Raw genomic sequence first — 18,792 nt, 5'->3', positions numbered from 1 at the left:
TTACTGAATAGCTCCCTACCAAATATATGGGACTGGACAAAAGAAAACAATCAGTATTTATTTTCCTTATTCTGCATTGTCAGTTCAAATTCTGCAGGCTCTGAGGATCAATTTTGAATAGAAAATTTTAGTTTATACGAAATAACTTTGAGACTAAACATAAAGCAGTGCACTATGAGTTTACTGTTTTGTTCCTAACCAGTTCTTACCCTCTTCCTGTGTACATTCTGCTGGTTTTGTTTATACACTTGATGTTTCCAGTTACATTAGTATATCATTCTTAATTCCTCCTCATAGTAAAATTACATCCTTATAAAAATTCAATTAAAAATAAATTATTGCCTTATTACAATAAGCATTTGTTTTCATATTGATGTTATGACTTTGTTTAGGACGTATCAAAGCAGCCCAACTAGAATACACTGATGCTCACAAAAAACTGAATCAAGCAATTAGGAAAGCCCCTCAACATACTGCTGTAGGCTTCAAACAGACGGTAAGAATAATTTTTAGTTGTTTCACTTGAAAATCGAGTTTGCTATATTTGCTTTTATATCTGTTAGTAATTGATTGATATTGTGTGTGTGTTTTTATAGGTACACAAGCTTGCAATAACCGTTGAGTTGTTGCTTGGTAATATTCCTGATAGATCTGTCTTCCGTCAGCCTTGTTACAGGAAAACTTTGGCCCCGTATTTTCAATTAACACAAGGTATATAAAAACATTTGCTATTTACATCGTTTTGTTGTATTTCTCTAATGAAAATAACAATGAATGTTTCATTTTTTAAAATTCACTACACTCTCTCGGAGTGGTTGGCGTTAGGAAGGGCATCCAGCTGTAGAAACTCTACCAGGTCAAGATTGGAGCCTGGTGCGGCCGTCTGGTTTGCCAGCCCTCAGTCAAAATCGTCCAACCCATGCTAGCATCGAAGGCGGACGTTAAACGATGCTGCTGATGATGATGATAACCATTTCTCGTTGCTAATGTGTGATGTTTAGCTTTATAAGCCAGAACTTGATTTGCTTTTCCAGAACCAAGAGATTTTTTTTTATGGTTACAATATAATGTTGATGGCTGGGTTTCTGCCTGAATCCCATTTAATTTCTCAACCATCATCAAAATTAACTACAAAGCCCTATTCTCTTTTCAAAGAGGTTCACTGAGCATTTATTTTTCACATATTATTATCCAAATCACTTATTGTTTTAGCTCAAGTTTATTTCATGCTACCATTAGTTGCACAGTCATTTCCCTTGTGTTGTTCTAAGATCTAAACTCCTGACTTCTTTGCTCTCAACTCAGTAAAAATTAAAAAAAAAATTGGATTAGTGCTTTGTGTAGAGAATATCTCATATTTTGGACAAACCTCTTAAATATTGAAGATATAATCTATGAACAGACATTGATATAAAGTGAGAGAAAAGCAGTGAAGGTATAGAAAAAATAAGACGAAGAGATAGAACAATAATGATCTGAAGGGTAGGATGCGTATTGTGACTTGGCAGAAGCAGAAATTGGTAGCATTCTTCAGCTTTCAGAATCCTTTTTATCAAACATGCTCCATATCCTAACTGCTATACAGTGTTTACATGTCATCTCTATATATAAACGGCAAAATGTCTGCGTGTGTGTCCTTTATACAAATCCACAATTTTCCAGTTTAGAGGGCTCGCACTTTCTATGGTTGTTCAAATCCGTCCGAGGGTGGTCGTGCACATCTTTACATTTCCCCAGTCACCCCGCAAGGCCATTAAAAAATCAATATAAGAGACTTGTGAATTTTCTATCCAAAACCCAATCAAAATGCCTAAAACTCGATATGCCAATTGAATACCAGCTAGCTGTATGTGATTGGTCGGAGATTTGGACAGTACTCACGTGTATGTGCGCACGCATGCAGCTGTATATGCATGCACTAGCACTATGACCTGGCGTTGCCGGGTCATAGTGCTAGTCTGAAAATAAGTATAATTTAAATGTAAGAAATGTTAGTGTGTCATTTGGTAAACTTACAAAAGGTAGACATGTATTTTGAAGAGGAACTGTAAGGGTGGAATCACGTCTACTGTAACTCTATTCACAATCCGTGCGAATGTGCGAATATTTGTCTCAGCATTGAGTCAACTCATGAGGTGTGTTCATATTAGCTTTAGAACTTGTTTGAATGAAAGCTTGTTGTTCATTTTATATCGTTTTATTGTATATTCTATTTCCTTCCAGTGCATTGTTTCATTGCGATAACAACACAGATTTGAGGAGTGGATCCTATTTTGTAAACATTTAGCATTGATGTTTGATGCGTTGCGTCAAAGGAATAGTAGTGATACAAACAATTGGACTCTTATAAATGTTGAGAGTAATTCATTAAGCTTGGGAATTATGTAAATCTCTATCTCTATCTCTTCTCTATATATATAAAAGGCAAGTTGTCTGTCTGTGTGTCTGTCAGGTTGTACCCTCACCCTGACTACGGCTTTCAACTGATTCTGATGAAACTTGACACACACATAGCCCAATGTCATAATTCAAAACTAATGTAGCGAAAATTTTGAAAAGTTCTCCCAGTTCTGAAAACATTCGATAAATTCGACATGGGGTCGAGAATCTAAGCTTATCATATGCAACACATTTTCTGTTGCAGTTTTCGCAACATGCAATTGATTTTCACCAAACTCATGGTGAAGCTTAATGTTACCCTAAGGAACTTAATTCTGACGTTAGTTTTCCATGCAATACCTTACCATCAGAAAAAATCGATAAAATCATGCCATTTTGGGAAATCGCGTTCAAATTCAAGATGACATATTTTTGACAATATCTTTAACAAATTGGCAGGAATTCTTTTTTAATTCACAGCAAGCATCATGTCTGCTCCAATGAGCTATATGGCCCTTTTGATTCCAATAGGATACGTTATTACTGGAAAAAATCGGTTAATTACATCATATGTGGCACTCATAGCAAACCGATTTTTCTGCGATATTTTTTTAAAGTTCGCATAGATTTTCCCTACTTCTTCATGCATGCAAGGGAACGGTGCCTGGAATGCCTTAATGCCTTTTAGGCTTCATTTTACAAAATAACGGTTCAATGAGTACAAAAAAGGGTAAAAAGGTAAAGGGCATTGTTTATCGACAAAGTTTCTTACATACCCGCGCAACGCCGGGCTATGCTGCTAGTAATCGCATAAAAACATGGCTTGGTTGTATTGAAGCTATTGCCACTTGCAACATCCATTATTTGAAACTGTTCTTTACCAATGCTACATGCTGTCCTCATTATCTTCATCATTTTTACATCTGTTTTTCTGTGCTTGCATTGGTTGGAAGGATCTCCCTCAGCACAGTGTTTCACCACTTGCTGTACTCCCTCATCATCTCCTTTGCAAGGTTCACAACCCTGAGGTTAGCCCTCACATCTTCTTGCTCAGTTGTTCCCTAGGATAATTGGATAATTGGCACTTCTTTACCCATCTCTTATCCTCCATACACACCACAGCTTTGTATCAGCTCAGTTGCATCTCTTACATGCTACACCTGATTCCTCTTATACTCAGTGTATCTCTCCTCTCATTTGTGCTCTGTTGTTTGTCCACACATTACACATACATTGCCTTGTTTCTTTGCAGTTTACACATATCCCTGCATTCAGTACCTTTGTGTTCTTACATCGCAACATCACACTTTGTGCACAAGCCTTAAACACTTTATTGTCAGCAGAGATAAAAACTCCTCAAGCATTTCTCCATCCCGTTTTTGTTCTTTCCACTATGCTTCACTGCTAATTACATTTTCTCGGTAACTAAAACTGTTGGCTGCTTCTAGAGAGCCTTGCTCCCATACTGCTTCCACATACAAAGTTTTCATTCCCAGTCAGCCTGCCTGTGATCTCATTGTACTTGTGCATCTTAACTGAATATGTTGGATGGAATTTTTACCTAATCCTTTTCTTCATATTAAGTTTGGTCACATCCCAAATAGTAGAAGAGTCCTGTCTTCTTTTTTGCCGTAGGCCTCTGGATTTTAAGCTTTGCTTCCATGTTTGGAATTACTTTTCTAAATTTTTGGCATACAAGAGTTTCCATGGTTAGTCTGTATTAAAATCTTTCAATGACCTGGAGAACTATAATAAATAGAAAGGGGTTGAGAACCAAGTGCTGATGGTTGGTTCACTGAACTCATTAGGTTTGTATTTGAATAAATTATTGACTGGATTGTGTAAGAATATGTACCAAGTTGAAATCTGCTGTCTAAAAGTATTTCATCAATTTGACTGGCTTCCGTGCTGATGGCACGTAAAAAGCACCATCTGAACGTGGCCGATGCCATCGCCACCTTGACTGGCTTCCGTGCCAGTGGCACGTAAAAAGCACCCACTACACTCACGGAGTGGTTGGCGTTAGGAAGGGCATCCAGCTGTAGAAACACTGCCAGATCAGACTGGAGCCTGGTGCAGCCTTCTGGCTTCCCAGATCCCGGTCGAACCGTCCAACCCATACTAGCATGGAGAACGGACGTTAAACGAAGATGATGATGATTATTGCTTTACGTTGATATCATTAAGCTTTTACTACCAGTCAAGTACCTTCTAGTGAATTTAGTTGAGAGCAACTGATCTTGAAGATGGTTGCCTGAAATTTCTATTTCTATATTTTTTTTTAGACATTTTACCATGTCACTCAGGTTTGGAAGAGAGAAAAGATCTTGTGATAAAAATGCTTTGAGCTTTTTACTGTTAAGCTTGGAGTACCGTAGAAACATCCATAAAAACCTAAGAGACAAATCAGGAAAGATTGAAAGAAAGCAGGCAACAGGGAGCAATAGAAAGTAGTTAGAAGAGAAAATGGGCATCAGATATACTTAGCTAAGGGAGACACAGAATACAAGAAACTAACACATGTTCTGTGATGTCAGGATGAGAGAGGCATGAGGTGTTTCTGGATTGCAAGGTACTCCACTCTATACCGGCATGGGCGATGGATGTTAAAGGATAATGTTCTTGAGAATGCCAGGATGTCATGGGAGAGAAGTGTATTCAGGATAAAGCAGTACCTGCACTCTTACCGATACTGGAAAGAAAACTGCAGAGAAGTGCCATTATGAAAGATTATTGAATGAGGGCAGTGCATCGGTGAGAAATTGTCTAGTCTAAGTAGACTGACAGAAAGATCAATCACCCAAGTCATGTTGATAGTAGCATTGTAAAGTAAGAATATGAGTGATTAAGAATATGAAGTCAGGAAATGTAGGGTCCATCAGGTATAGTCACTACAATGCTGAATATCTACCAAAGTAGGCCATTCACTTGTTGTAATCAGGTGATACAGGAAGGTTTTATACTCACTGATTGTTGCAGCAATATCATCAAACACTGCTATACTAGAGATGCACGAGGGGGAAAAAACTGGCGAGGCATCAAACTGATGGACCAGGTTATGAAAGTTACTAAAGTGTTAGAGCACAGCTGAATAGAAAGAATTAACCTTGATGAGAAGCAGTTCAGTTTTATGCTAGGAAGAGTTACTATTGGTGCCATGTTTTTCTGTTTAGATAACTGCAGAAGTACTTAGCTAGGAGTAATCTGCTTTGTGTAGTATTCTTCAGCCTAAAAGAGGTCTTTGGCAGTGTTCTATGCTTGGTAATGTTGCAGCTGCTATGGGATCCATGGAGCAGATGATTGGTCTGTGAGGGCCATACAAACCATGTACAGAGATGCAGTTAACAAGGTGAAAATAAGCAGTGATGTATTTAGTGTGCCAATAATGGGTGTGCACCAAGGTTCAGTCCTCAGCCATCTGTTTTTGTTGTACCCCTATAGGCAATAACAGAATTTTTAGCTGTCTTTCTTTCAAAATTCCTATATGCTAATAACCTAGTTCTTATTACCTGAATCTGTAGTTGAGTTAGAGAAGAAATTCTAGATTTGGTCTCAAAGAAAAGTTAGCTTTCCTTTGAAGTTTTACATAGACTGACAGAAGACAGAACTATGATATCTATTTCTTTACTACCCACAAGGGCCTAAACACCGAGAAGACAAACAAGGACAGACAAACGGATTAAGTCGATTACATCGATCCCTAGTGCATAACTGGTACTTATTTAATCAACCCCGAAAGGATGAAAGGCAAAGTCGACCTTGGCGGAATTTGAACTCAGAACGTAGCGGCAGACGAAATACTGCTAAGCATTTTGCCCGGCGTGCTAACGTTTCTGCCATAGAAGACAGAACTATGATACAATTGGAGGAAAGTTTAGGCTTGATACGTAGTAAAGGAATAGGCAGAAATTCTATATAGCAATCTTATAGATGTTGTGGGATGACAGGTAAGCTAACTGAGAAGATAGTTGCTGCATGTAGCTAATGCATAGGAGCTTTAGGAATTAGAGCTCACATGAAATAGATTCTTTCCAGTGTTTGGAAGGCACACTAGGCGTCGTTGATAGCTTTTGTTGCTTGATGGTAAATTAAAATGAATGTTCTGAAAACATAAGCCATTGTAAGAAGGGTGTAGAAAAAGTTTAGAGAACTATTACCTCTGCTAGTATAATAGGCACATCCTTCTTTGGAGTAAACAGTAGATTGTATGGTACTGCTGAATGGTTGTGAGATGTGGGCCTTGAATGCAAAGGAAGCGAACATACTGTGCTTGAATATTTGATATTAGGCTGCATGAACGGTAAAGAGGCTGGGAGAAAAACTGGATGCAAGATAAATCAGACATAGTTTGCAAGAGAGAAAACTGCTTTGGTATGGACAAATGAAGGCTGTATCAAGAAGTGCAGGACATTCAAAATAGATGGAATTTGCAGAAGAGAGAAAGAGAGACACACAAGAAAACATGGGATGAAGTAAAAACTGATTTCGGGAGGCTGTCCTTCATGAGGGAGAAGACAGTGGAGTGTGGTGACTGTCGATGCTGGAGAAAACTGAGTTACATGAGGATGCATGGAGAAATGAACATTAGATGGATGGTGTTGATTGAGGTTCAAAAGTACGATGTTTGTATTTGTGTCTCTTGCCAACCAGTATGTCCTTATTGAGTCCTCATCTCTTGTTACTCTTCTCTTTTCCCTGATGCTTTCTCATCTTTCTATCACTGGCATTTCTATCACCTGCTCCTTTCTCCACTTATCCTCTTCCTTATTCACTCTACCAAACCCTTCATATAACTAAGGTTGGTGGTAGATCTTATTTATGGCCACCTGTCGTCCATATTCTGCCAAATAACTATTGTTACTCTGCTACCTCCTTTTCCCAACTTGATATTTATCATCATCATCGTTTAACGTCTGCTTTCCATACTAGCATGGATTGGATGGTTCAACTGGGGTCTAGGAAGCCCAGTCAGATCTTCCAGTTAGATCTGGCAGATGTGTGTGAGATTGTTTTGAATCTGCTTACATCCAACACAACGAACTATCACTCCCTTCTCTGCTATCAACCATAACCTGCTCACTCTTCTCCCAGGCCACTTGCTGTCAACATCCATTGTTCACTCCTCATTGTCACCCATCTCTGTTACTCTCCAGTAATTTCTTCCCATCCACCAACCAACAATGTCACTGTCTCTCTCTCTCTGCTATTACTGTCCCACTCTTCCATTATTCCATCCACCATTCTGTCACCTTTATTACACTTACTTTTACTACCCATTCATGTCAGTCATCTTTTTTCCCTATCATACTCTTACCCCCTTCTCCCATTCACCTTGGTTCATTCTTTTTTCCCTTTATCACATTGTCTTGAATGAGTAGTATAGCAAAATCTGTTTAGTCTGACAGGGCACTAGGCAACCCACATGATAAAATGAACCCAATATACTGTGTAAAATGATTGGCATATGAGTGGGGACAACACAGGGTCGAGAAGAAACTCTTTAGTTCTGCTGAGGACATGACAGTCTCTCTAGGGCTGGTGCCACAATAAAATTCACTTAGTTCATTCTGCAATGTGGTTGATGTTAGGAAGAGTGTCCAACCAAGAGAAACCATGCCAGTAATTGTATGTATCAGTGAGATGTAGTCCTCTAACCTTTCTGCATGTGCAGTTTGCTTTGAATAAGAACTGATCCACGCTGACCACTTCTCCAATGCATACCAGCATGGAAGGTGGTTGCAAAGTTATGATGATGTATAATTGGTTAAATTTGATTGTTTATTGACTGTTAATAATTTTTTTTTTCACTTTTTATTGTCTTTTTCAGCTGTAAAGAAAGGTAGTTTAGAAATGTTTAACGAAGTATTGGAGAAATTTGGTACTAAATTTCAAGCTGAAAACACATATACACTGATTATCAGACTGCGGCACAATGTTATTAAAACTGGTGTACGTATGATTAACGTATCTTACTCCAGAATATCATTGAAAGACATTGCTCAAAAGTTACTACTGGATACCTATGAGGATGCTGAATACATTGTAGCAAAGGTAAGTGTTGTTTGTTATGCTTGACTGCTTCTTGTTACTGAAGACATGATAAAAATGCAGGGGAAAAAAGAATTCCTTTATTTGGCTACAAAGAAATTAAATGGTTCTGTAATAGACTATATCTTTTATTGAATTATTGCATTCTCTTTGAGTTACACCAATAAGCAACCCGTTTTAATTGTATGAGTACAGTTAGGAAATTGAAATGTAAAAACATTTCATTAAGAATCATTTGAAAAAATTTCTCAAGAGAGTTACCAAAAGAAAACACTTATAGAGAACAAGGAAAACCATGATGTTTTGGTCAGTTAGCTTTATATAAAAAATATTTTAAAAAATTACTTTAATGAATGTCTAACTGTATTGCTTTTATCTCAGACATCTGGCCAAGAGTGTTAATTGCCTTGTAAAATAACAAAATAAAATAATTAGTAAGTTATTCAGAAATATATGCAGCACAATTACTTAAACACTCAAAATGACATTTACAAGTGTTTCAGTGTTGGCTAACATTTTATAATATTCTCTATTTAGTGTTTTACATAAAAAAAACAAACAGTATCTCTGAAAAATGACCTGAAAATATTTTTTTAATTATTTAAAATCCTCCTCCTCATCATCATTATCATCAATATTTAATGTACGTTTTCCATGCTGGCATGGGTTAGATGGCTTGACAAACTAGCAGGGCCAGGTGCTGTACTATGGCTGGATGCCCCTCCTAATGCCAACCATTCTACAGAGTGTACTGTGTGCTTTTTACGTGGCACCATCATCAGTGCTTTTTAATTGGCACCAGCATCCACGCCAATACTTCTTATATTTTTAACATGGTACCTTGGTTTTAGGATCTCAATTCTGTTGTGGGTGGGTCTTCTTGAGTACATTAATTTCTGATATACTGTCTCAAATATAGTTCATGCAAATTTTTCTTCTTTTAAGTTTTATCAAACAGAAGAGTTTATACCTGGTTATTTATGGCAACTTCTGTATGCCAATTATGTAGTCTTCAAACCTGAATTTGTTGTATTAAACAAGACATTCCAAATGTGAAAGCAAAGCCTAAAGAGAGCTTAAACCTAATAGAGGAAAATGATTTTTATTTGTAAGAAAGAAGACAAAACTCATCTGCCATTTGGGAAGTAGCCATACTCAATATTGGAGAAAAAAGAAATGGTAAAAATTCCATAAGTGTACGCAGTGTAAACTATAAAAGGTGCAATGGGGTGTTATGCAGGCTGACAAAGAAGGAAAACTTTGTTACACACAGTAATAGGTAGCATTAAGAGCACTCATGGAATGAATTCCTTTAAATGTTTGTCAAAATTTTCTAAAAGTATTGATAATTTCTGTTACCGTGGGAACTTAATCAGCAGTGAAAATGGAAATCTGAAAGCATGGCAACCAGAGTGGGATAGATAAAGTTTGGGGAGCGTTTATCTCTGCTGGCAACCATATGATTCTTTTTCTCAGTGAAAGACGATGTTTAAATACCAAATGTTTGTGAAACAGGGAAATTGAATTCAGGGGATATATATGAAGGCGGGAGAAAAATGGGATTTGCATTGCTCTGTTGGTTATGTATTATTAATGTACACACATGAACAGAGTGCACAAATTTGCTGAGAAAACAATTTTAGATATAAGAGTAAATGGATGAAGCCAGCAAGAGAAAAGGCAGTTTTGGTTCTGTCATGATAGTTAAGTAATGAAAGTTGAAGATTATAAAGGACCATGACACGAGGCAGCGAGACGTTATGTTGGATAGGCTCATCCATGCAAACAGGAATTTGGACAGTTAAGATTACATCAAATTAATGTTTGTGTATATGAAGTGCATTATTGATTAAAGGGAGAGCATTTGTTTATTAAATTTCGAAATTATCCCCCATGAAGCATAAGAGCCTAAGGCTGCAGATACATTGAATATAATTATATGAACTTGAAATACTACTTAGGTATTTCAGAACCTATAAAATAAACAAATGGTTTATTACAGATGTCATAAATAACAATTATCCGCCAGGTAAATGAATTGTTTTTTGAATTATAAGAAAATGTTAAGTAAATACTGATTAAATAACTAATGTATATTTTAAAATCTATATTATATAAATATATATTGAAAATCTGCTTAAACCAGAGAGACAGTGTTAAAAAATGAACAAATCAGTTGTTGATTAAGGTTCTCAAATATTTATTTGTTGCCAGCCTCGCCTGGCCTCCGTGCTGGTGGCACGTAAAAAGCACCATCCGATCGTGGCCGTTTGCCAGCCTCGTCTGGCACCTGTGCCGGTGGCACGTAAAAAGCACCCACTACACTCACGGAGTGGTTGGCGTTAGGAAGGGCATCCAGCCGTAGAAACACTGTCAGATCAAACTGGGCCTGGTGCAGCCTTCTGGCTTCCCAGACCCCAGTTGAACCGTCCAACCCATGCTAGCATGGAAAGCAGACTCTAAACGATGATGATGATGATATAATTATTAAATTCATCAGTCATAGTATAGATAAACAAACTCAGCATTTCGAAAGGCAAACTAAAAGGTATTGTCTTTGGGCAGAGTCTAATGAAGTCTATAAACATCCCAGTTTTTGTTTGTTTGTATTTCACTTCCTTTTCTTTCTCCAAAGCAATTGCTGTGTCCACCAAAATATTTTTCGCTACATACCAGTGACGTGTAAGAGGCTCCCGTGCCGGTGACACATAAGAGGCACCTGTATCAATGATGTGTAAAAGGTACCCATGTCAGTGACATGTAAAAAGCACCCGTGCTGATGACATGTAAAAGACACCCACTACACTCTGCGGAGTGGTTGGCATTAGGAAGGGCATTCAGCCATAGAAGCCAAGCCGAAACAGACTGGCACCTGGTGCAGCTCTCTGGCGTACCAGTTTTCAGTCAAACTCTCTTACCCATGCCAGCATGGAAAATGGATGCTGAATGATGATGATTATGATGACATTTACCTGTATATAGGTGTATATTGTTAAATGCTCGGTTTTTAGTTTTTAACTGATTTCACTATTATATTTAATTTTTTTACGAGTGTGAGTTAATGACATCCGTGAATATTCACTTTGCTTCCTTTTATTGTAACTAACTTCAGAACACACTTGTATTTGTGTTTTTCACTTCAGTTGTTTTTGGACTTATTCTGTAATTAGAGGGGTGGATTGTTACACAACTCATTTTCCGCATTAAGTATGTGGGTCTGAGCTGCCTCCTGTATTTGTACAGTTTCTGTAATCTGTCGTAAGGTTGGGTCTTTTGGATGATTGAAAAAAACTTTTTACTCAATCATTTTTCTTTTTATTAAACCATCGTGTTCCTGTACAGCATATTGGTAGCACACAGATGCTGGTTTCATTTAATATGTTCTGCATTCCTTTCATATGAGCTGAGGGAAGTTTCTCCTTTGTACATTATGGTGATGTCCCCTACATTGCTTCTCAATGTTTCTCATGTGGTACACAATGTCTCTAGTTTTGCAGTTTATTTTTGTGGTTTGTGTTGCATAGGTGTTTTCTTGAATGAGTATGACTTACATAGTTGTAATTTAATGAAATGCTTATACCCCACTAACATTATTTTGGTCTCCCTGTTCGATGAAAAGCATTCCACATTTGTCCTTTTTTGTTAATTGTTTCCATATCATCATCATCATCATCCAGGCATGCATGGGTAGAATGGTTGACAGGAGCCAGCTGGGTAGAAAATCTACCCAAGGCTACTGTGTCTGTTTTGGCAAGGGTTTTATGGCTAGATGCCCTTCCTAACACCATCCACCCTGCAGAGTGGACTCAGTGCTTTTTATGTGGCACTAGCACAGGCAAAGTTAGTTTTGGCAAGATTTTTTACTGCTGGATGCCTTTCCAGATGCCAACCACATTACAGTGTGGACTGGATGCTTTTAATGTGGCACCAGCACTGGCAGGGTCACCGACTAACTCACAAGACAAGGAATTGTGAGAGGGGCAGGTAATTAGTGTCAGCAGATGGAAGTTAGAGTGTGACAAAGAGACAGAGAGACAGAAGCAGGTGTCTCACCACTACAGAGGGGGGCATTAGAGGATGTGTTTAAGACCCTCAAGCAACCTTATCTGATAACCTTCCCACAATTCCACAGCATCTCTTATGCATCCGTAGGTTACACTTGGTGCAGCAAATGGAATTAAGTCCCACTCATTTCCTACATATTGAATGAACAAGGCCATTTGCCAGCCGGAACGAGAGTCTTATCTCCTTTCTTGCTAACAGGCAAAAACACTGATAGACAGACAGACAGACAGACACATGCATGACAAGCTTCCACACAATTTCTGTCAATCAAATTTACTCACAAAGCATTGGTTGATCTGGGGATTATAGTAGAATACACTTGCCCAATGTGTCATGCAGTGGGACTGAACCTTGATACCATGTGGTTGCCAAGCAAGCTTTTTAACCACACAGCCATGCCCATGCATGTTTGTGTGTGTGTGCGTGTGTGTGTGTGTTTATGCACACAACAGACTTAAATATACACATTTATATATAAGACAAAAATGATAGGCAATATGCAGTGTTCAAGAACATCTACCCGGTAATGTTGGCACGGTGTGACTGAGACCCTGAAAGTATAATGTGTATATACACAACTGGGTCTCTCCTAAATCTGTAACTGCTGCTTCTCCTCACCCTTTCCCAGCACTCAATTAGTCCCCTCTGCTGACCCATTACCCATTGACTTCCATAGCTTATTCTTACCATTGCCCTCTGCCAACCTTGCTTATATCCATCTTTCACTCTTGCCCACTAACAACCTTTAACCCTACAATTCACCCCTCTATCACCCATCCCTCCATTACTCTCCTGTCTAATGTATTATTCTGTTACTACAAAGCATACCATATTGCCATTTCTGTATTGCCAGTCATCACCTCCTCTCCTCTATCACTTCCAGTTAGCATCCATCCTCACTCTTTTCATCATCCTGCCAGTCATTTACCACCCTAAGCCTTCTCCACTATTCACTAAATTCACTCCCTATATGCATCTGAACACTTCCACCCACATGTTTATATTCATCTCTCACTCCTCTTCCACAGTGTTATAATTCTACCCACCCTCCCTGACTCTTCTGTTTCCACTCTCTATTATTCACCTTCTGGGACACATTACCATGAAAGTATGTCCCAGTACTTTGTTACCATTACATTAACCTTTGTTTTGGGTACCACTCCAGCTTTTCTCATCCACCCATGTAAAATGCAAAGTAGCCATTGATCACTGCCGCAGCAGTGAACCTGTTCCTGCTCCCCCTGTCTTGCTTTAACCTCTTGGGACCTTGTTTAAAGTGAGCACCCTGTCTGACTTCTCTTTCAGTTGAAGGGGTTCAACACTTTTGCCAGCTACAAGAAGACTGCAAGGAATCACAAATGGGACTCAGTACACTTTTACTGAGTCCCATTTGTGATTCCTTGCAGCATTTTCTGCTGTAATTCATGGCTCTCCTTGAGCATCACAAATTGCCAACTATCTTGTTCCTTTGTTATCTCCTCCATAAATCTAGCATCTTGAGATCAGTCTTCATTACTTCATTACTGGCCTATTAACTGTGTGTATACATTAAGTATGATGCATAGTTGAGTATTAAATACTGCCTCAGTTGCATCTACCTGAAATATAGGTGTGTGTGTGTGTGTGTGTGTTTATATATCATCATCATTTAACGTCTATTGTCCATGCTGGCATGGGTAGGCTCGAAGGCCGCACTAGAGTCCAGTCTTATTTGGCATGGTTTTCTACTGCTGGTTGCCCTTCCTAATGTCAACCACTCTGAGAGTGTAATGGGTGCTTTTATGTGCCACCAGCACAGGTACCATTTCCATGGCACCAGTATATTCTTTTACTTGTTTCAGTCATTTTAACTGCAACCATGCTGGAGCACCACCTTAAAGGATTTTTAGTCAAAGAAATTTGTAAGCCTAGTATTTATTCTATTGGTCTCTTTTGCTGAACTGCTAAGTTGCAGGGATATAAACACATCAACATTGGTTGTCAAACAATGGTGGGGCCACAAACAGACACAAAGGTACACACATATAAATATCTATCTATCTATCTATCTATACATATATCTCCATATATATATATATATATATATATATATATATATATATATATATATATATATATATACTTCCAACCTATGCTAGCATGGAAAATAGATGTTAAACGATGATGATGATGATACACACACACGTACACTCACTACTAGCTTCTTTCAGTTTCTGTCTACCAAATCCACTCACAAGGCTTTGGTCAACCCAAGGCTATAGTAAATGACACTTGCCCAAGGTGCCACACAGTGGGACTGAACCCACAACTATGTGATTGGGAAGCAAGCTTCTTACCACACAACCATACCTGCACCTATATATATATATATAAAATCACTCAAAAACAGTAGTAGTGATAGTAGTAGCAGAAGTCATTGTAAAAATAGTACTAATAACCCTAACCCTTCTATCATGTCTGACCACAATATTCAACCTGTCTTATTTTCAAACTAACCAGACCCTACCTCTCACACCTACCCTACAATGTAATTTTAAAAATAATTAAGCTAGAAGGTAATGAATGTTTAATTCAGAACAATATGGCTATATAAGCATTACATTTGACAGAATAATCTGAATGCTAAAGGGTTAAGGTATAAATTCTGTTATTATTTTAGTAAATAAATAAGTAAATAGAAGAAAAAGAAAAGTAACAAGACAGTTGGTAAATAATAATAATAATAATTTCAAATTTTGGCACATGGCCAGCAGGTTTGGGTGAGGGGCTGAGTTGATTATATCAACCCCTGTGTTCAACTGGTACTTACTTTATCATAAGGCGGTGAGCTGGCAGAATCGTTAGTATGCCGGGCGAAATGCTTAGTTGTATGCGAGCTGGCAGAAACGTTAGAGCACCGGTCGAAATGCGTAGCTGTATTTCGTCTGCCGCTATGTTCTGAGTTCAAATTTTGCCGAGGTCGACTTTGCCTTTTATCCTTTCGGGATCGATAAATTAAGTACCAGTTACGCACTGGGGTCGATATCATCGACATAATTCGTTTGTATGTCCTTGTTTGTCCTCTCTGTGTTTAGCCCCTTGTGGGTAGTAAAGAAATAGGTATTTCGTCTGCCGCTACGTTCTGAGTTCAAATTCCGCCAAGGTCGATTAAATAAGTACCAGTTATGCACTGGGGTCGATATAATCGACTTAATCTGTTTGTCCTTGTTTGTCCTCTCTGTGTTTAGCCCCTTGCGGGTAGTAAAGAAATAGGTACTTATTTTATCAACCTTGAAAAGATGGACGAAAGGCAGAGTGGACCCTGGTGGAATTTGAACTCAGAATGTAAAGACGGATGAAATGCCACCAAGCATTTTGTCTGGCATGCTGATGATTCTGCCAGCTCACACCCTTTAATAATAATAATAATAATAATAATAATAATAATTATAATAGTAGTAGTAGTAATTTTGAATTTTGGCATAAGCCCAACATTTTTAAGAGATGCATGTAAGTCAATTACACTGACCTCAGTGTTCAGCTAACTGGTACTTATTTTGTCAACACTGAGACAAAGTTGACCTCAACAGAATTTGAACCCAGAATGTAAAAAACTGGAAGAAATACTGCTGAGCATTTTGTTTGGCTTATTTTATCAGCTTGCTGCTACAATTGTTGTTGTAGTTGTAGTAGTAGTAGTAGTAGTAGTAGTAGTAGTAGTAGTAATAATAATAATCCTTTCTACTATAGGCAGCAAGCCTGATATTTTGGTGGGAGGGCTAGTCGATTACATCAACTCCAGTGCTCAGCTGGTACTTATTTTATGACCCCAAAAGAGTGAAAGACAAAATTGACCTTGGTGGAATTTGAACTCAGAACTAGAAGTAATGACACTAAGCATTTTGTTTGGCATGCTAATAGTTCTGCCAACTCGCTCCTCCTCCTCCTCCTACTACTGTTACTACTACTACTACAATAATAATAGTAGTAGTAGTAGTAGTAATAATAATAATAATAATAATAATATAATAATAATTATAATAGTAGTAGTAGTAATTTTGAATTTTGGCATAAGCCCAACATTTTTAAGAGATGCATGTAAGTCAATTACACTGACCTCAGTGTTCAGCTAACTGGTACTTATTTTGTCAACACTGAGACAAAGTTGACCTCAACAGAATTTGAACCCAGAATGTAAAAAACTGGAAGAAATACTGCTGAGCATTTTGTTTGGCTTATTTTATCAGCTTGCTGCTACATTGTTGTTGTAGTTGTAGTAGTAGTAGTAGTAGTAGTAGTAGTAGTAGTAGTAATAATAATAATCCTTTCTACTATAGGCAGCAAGCCTGATATTTTGGTGGGAGGGCTAGTCGATTACATCAACTCCAGTGCTCAGCTGGTACTTATTTTATGACCCCAAAAGAGTGAAAGACAAAATTGACCTTGGTGGAATTTGAACTCAGAACTAAGCATTTTGTTTGGCATGCTAATAGTTCTGCCAACTCGCTCCTCCTCCTCCTCCTACTACTGTTACTACTACTACAATAATAATAATAGTAGTAGTAGTAGTAATAATAATAATAATAATAATAATAATAATGAAACAATAAGAAGAATATGGCTGTTATCAGATGACCAATATTTCGACACTCTTCTTATTGTTTCTTTACTTTCTGGAGGAGTAACCTCAATCCTTAAATATTACCAAAATGAAGTAGATTGAGATGATTATTTTGAACTTGTGGAAGACACGCAAAGTGTCAAATTAATAATAATAATAATAATAATAATAATAAACAAAATGGAGAGGAAGAAAAGATGATGATGAAGGAGGGAGGGAAAGACAGTATTGAAGATGATGATGAGTATGAAGAATATGGTCGAAAGGATAAAAATAATGAATAATTAAAGAATAAATAAAATATTGATAAAAAATTAATTATATCTTTTATCTTTTACTTGTTTCAGTCATTTTTAACTGTGGCCATGCTGGGGCACTGCTTTGAAGGTTTTTTGTCAAATGAATTGACCCCAGGACTTATTTTTCAAAGCCTGGTGCTTATTCTATTGATCTCTTTTACCAAACTGTTAAGTTACGGGGATGTAAATACATCAACACTGCTTGTCGAGTGCTGGTGGGGGACAAGCACACACACACACATGTAATATTTTGGACTAATGAGTATATGTCAATTAGTGTGCTGATGTGCTGAGCAGAACACTGGCACAGTTTAGGCTACCTGGTGTCATAAATAATTAATAGGTAAATTATTAAAAAAAAAAGTGTTCAATTTTGGGTCAAGGGATCTTGTTGCTCTAATATGTAAATTTTGGCTTAATTTTTATTATTGGATGTCTTTTCTAACACCGTCCCTTTGCAGTATGTATTGGGTAAAAAAATTATCACTGTCTGTCATATCCTGAATAAGGAAAGTCTTTGGGTCCACCTAACCCTACATTGTCTGGTATTAGTGCTTGAGTGATTGTCATGTCCTAAGCACCTGAAGATGAAGGGTTTTTTCTTTTTATATTTTACATCATCTTCATTTGTTTACCAATCACTTCGCAGAGTGTACTGGCTACATTTTATTGCAGCACCAACACTAGCGATGTTGCTTTGTAACTTACAAAACTGCTTTGATTGTTCTTGTTCCTGTGGCCCAATGTGACAGATAGACTTTAGTAGCAGGATAGGATGTTTCCAGAAAGATAATTAGGATGATGGGGTGGGAGGTGGGGAGGAAGGCAAGTGCTCAAAGACAAAGGCGGAGTAAAGACACCCCGTGTTAGAATTAACGGAAAAGACAGTAATGGTGGAGTGTGATGAGAGAGGGACAGTGATGGGGAGAGAAGAGAGAACAAAGGATGGAGAGTGGTAAGAGTGTGGTAGATGTGATTAGGTGTATAGAGGAATTTACTGGTAAAAGAAGGTGTGAGTGAAGGTTGGGAGAGGTGGGGGGTGTATTGGATCTGATGCAATCCTTCATCTGCGACGATTTCATCTCAATCGAAGGAGAGGGGCTTTCTCCGTCCGGGTTGCGGATCCGTGGAATAAGCTGCCAGATGAGATAGTGAAGATGCTGACGACCACTCGGTTCAAAGTCTCCCTTGACCAGAAATGGCCTGAACTCTTTGCATGAACACCACCCTGTACATAACTCCATGCCCCCCTACATGGCCTTGCTTTTTGCTTTTTGAGCCAAAAAATTAACTTAACTTAACTTATTTATCAGGCCTTGTGATATGTAAAAGGCTGTTACATATTTACCTGTAGAAGAAAGAGTGAATGTTTGTGTGTGCGTGTATCAGATACCAGCAAAT

The 18,792-nt window shown here is 38.0% G+C and overlaps 1 protein-coding gene across 2 annotated transcripts in view; it reads left to right on the top strand.

The window, feature by feature from the left end:
• LOC115220893 (26S proteasome non-ATPase regulatory subunit 3) overlaps positions 1 to 18,792 on the top strand; it is a 162,661-nt gene that overhangs the window by 41,781 nt on the left and 102,088 nt on the right. For both annotated transcript variants that reach the window (XM_036510549.1, XM_029791090.2), the window contains exons 6-8: positions 393 to 496; positions 597 to 711; positions 8,207 to 8,430. In XM_036510549.1, coding sequence (XP_036366442.1) covers positions 393 to 496; positions 597 to 711; positions 8,207 to 8,430 — 443 coding nt within the window. The remainder of the gene's footprint in view (positions 1 to 392; positions 497 to 596; positions 712 to 8,206; positions 8,431 to 18,792) is intronic.

This window comes from Octopus sinensis, linkage group LG17, assembly GCF_006345805.1.
Source record: "Octopus sinensis linkage group LG17, ASM634580v1, whole genome shotgun sequence".
Taxonomy (NCBI): domain Eukaryota; kingdom Metazoa; phylum Mollusca; class Cephalopoda; order Octopoda; family Octopodidae; genus Octopus; species Octopus sinensis.
Note: the sequence above shows the minus strand (reverse complement) of the source record. Positions and strands in the feature narration are given on the sequence as shown.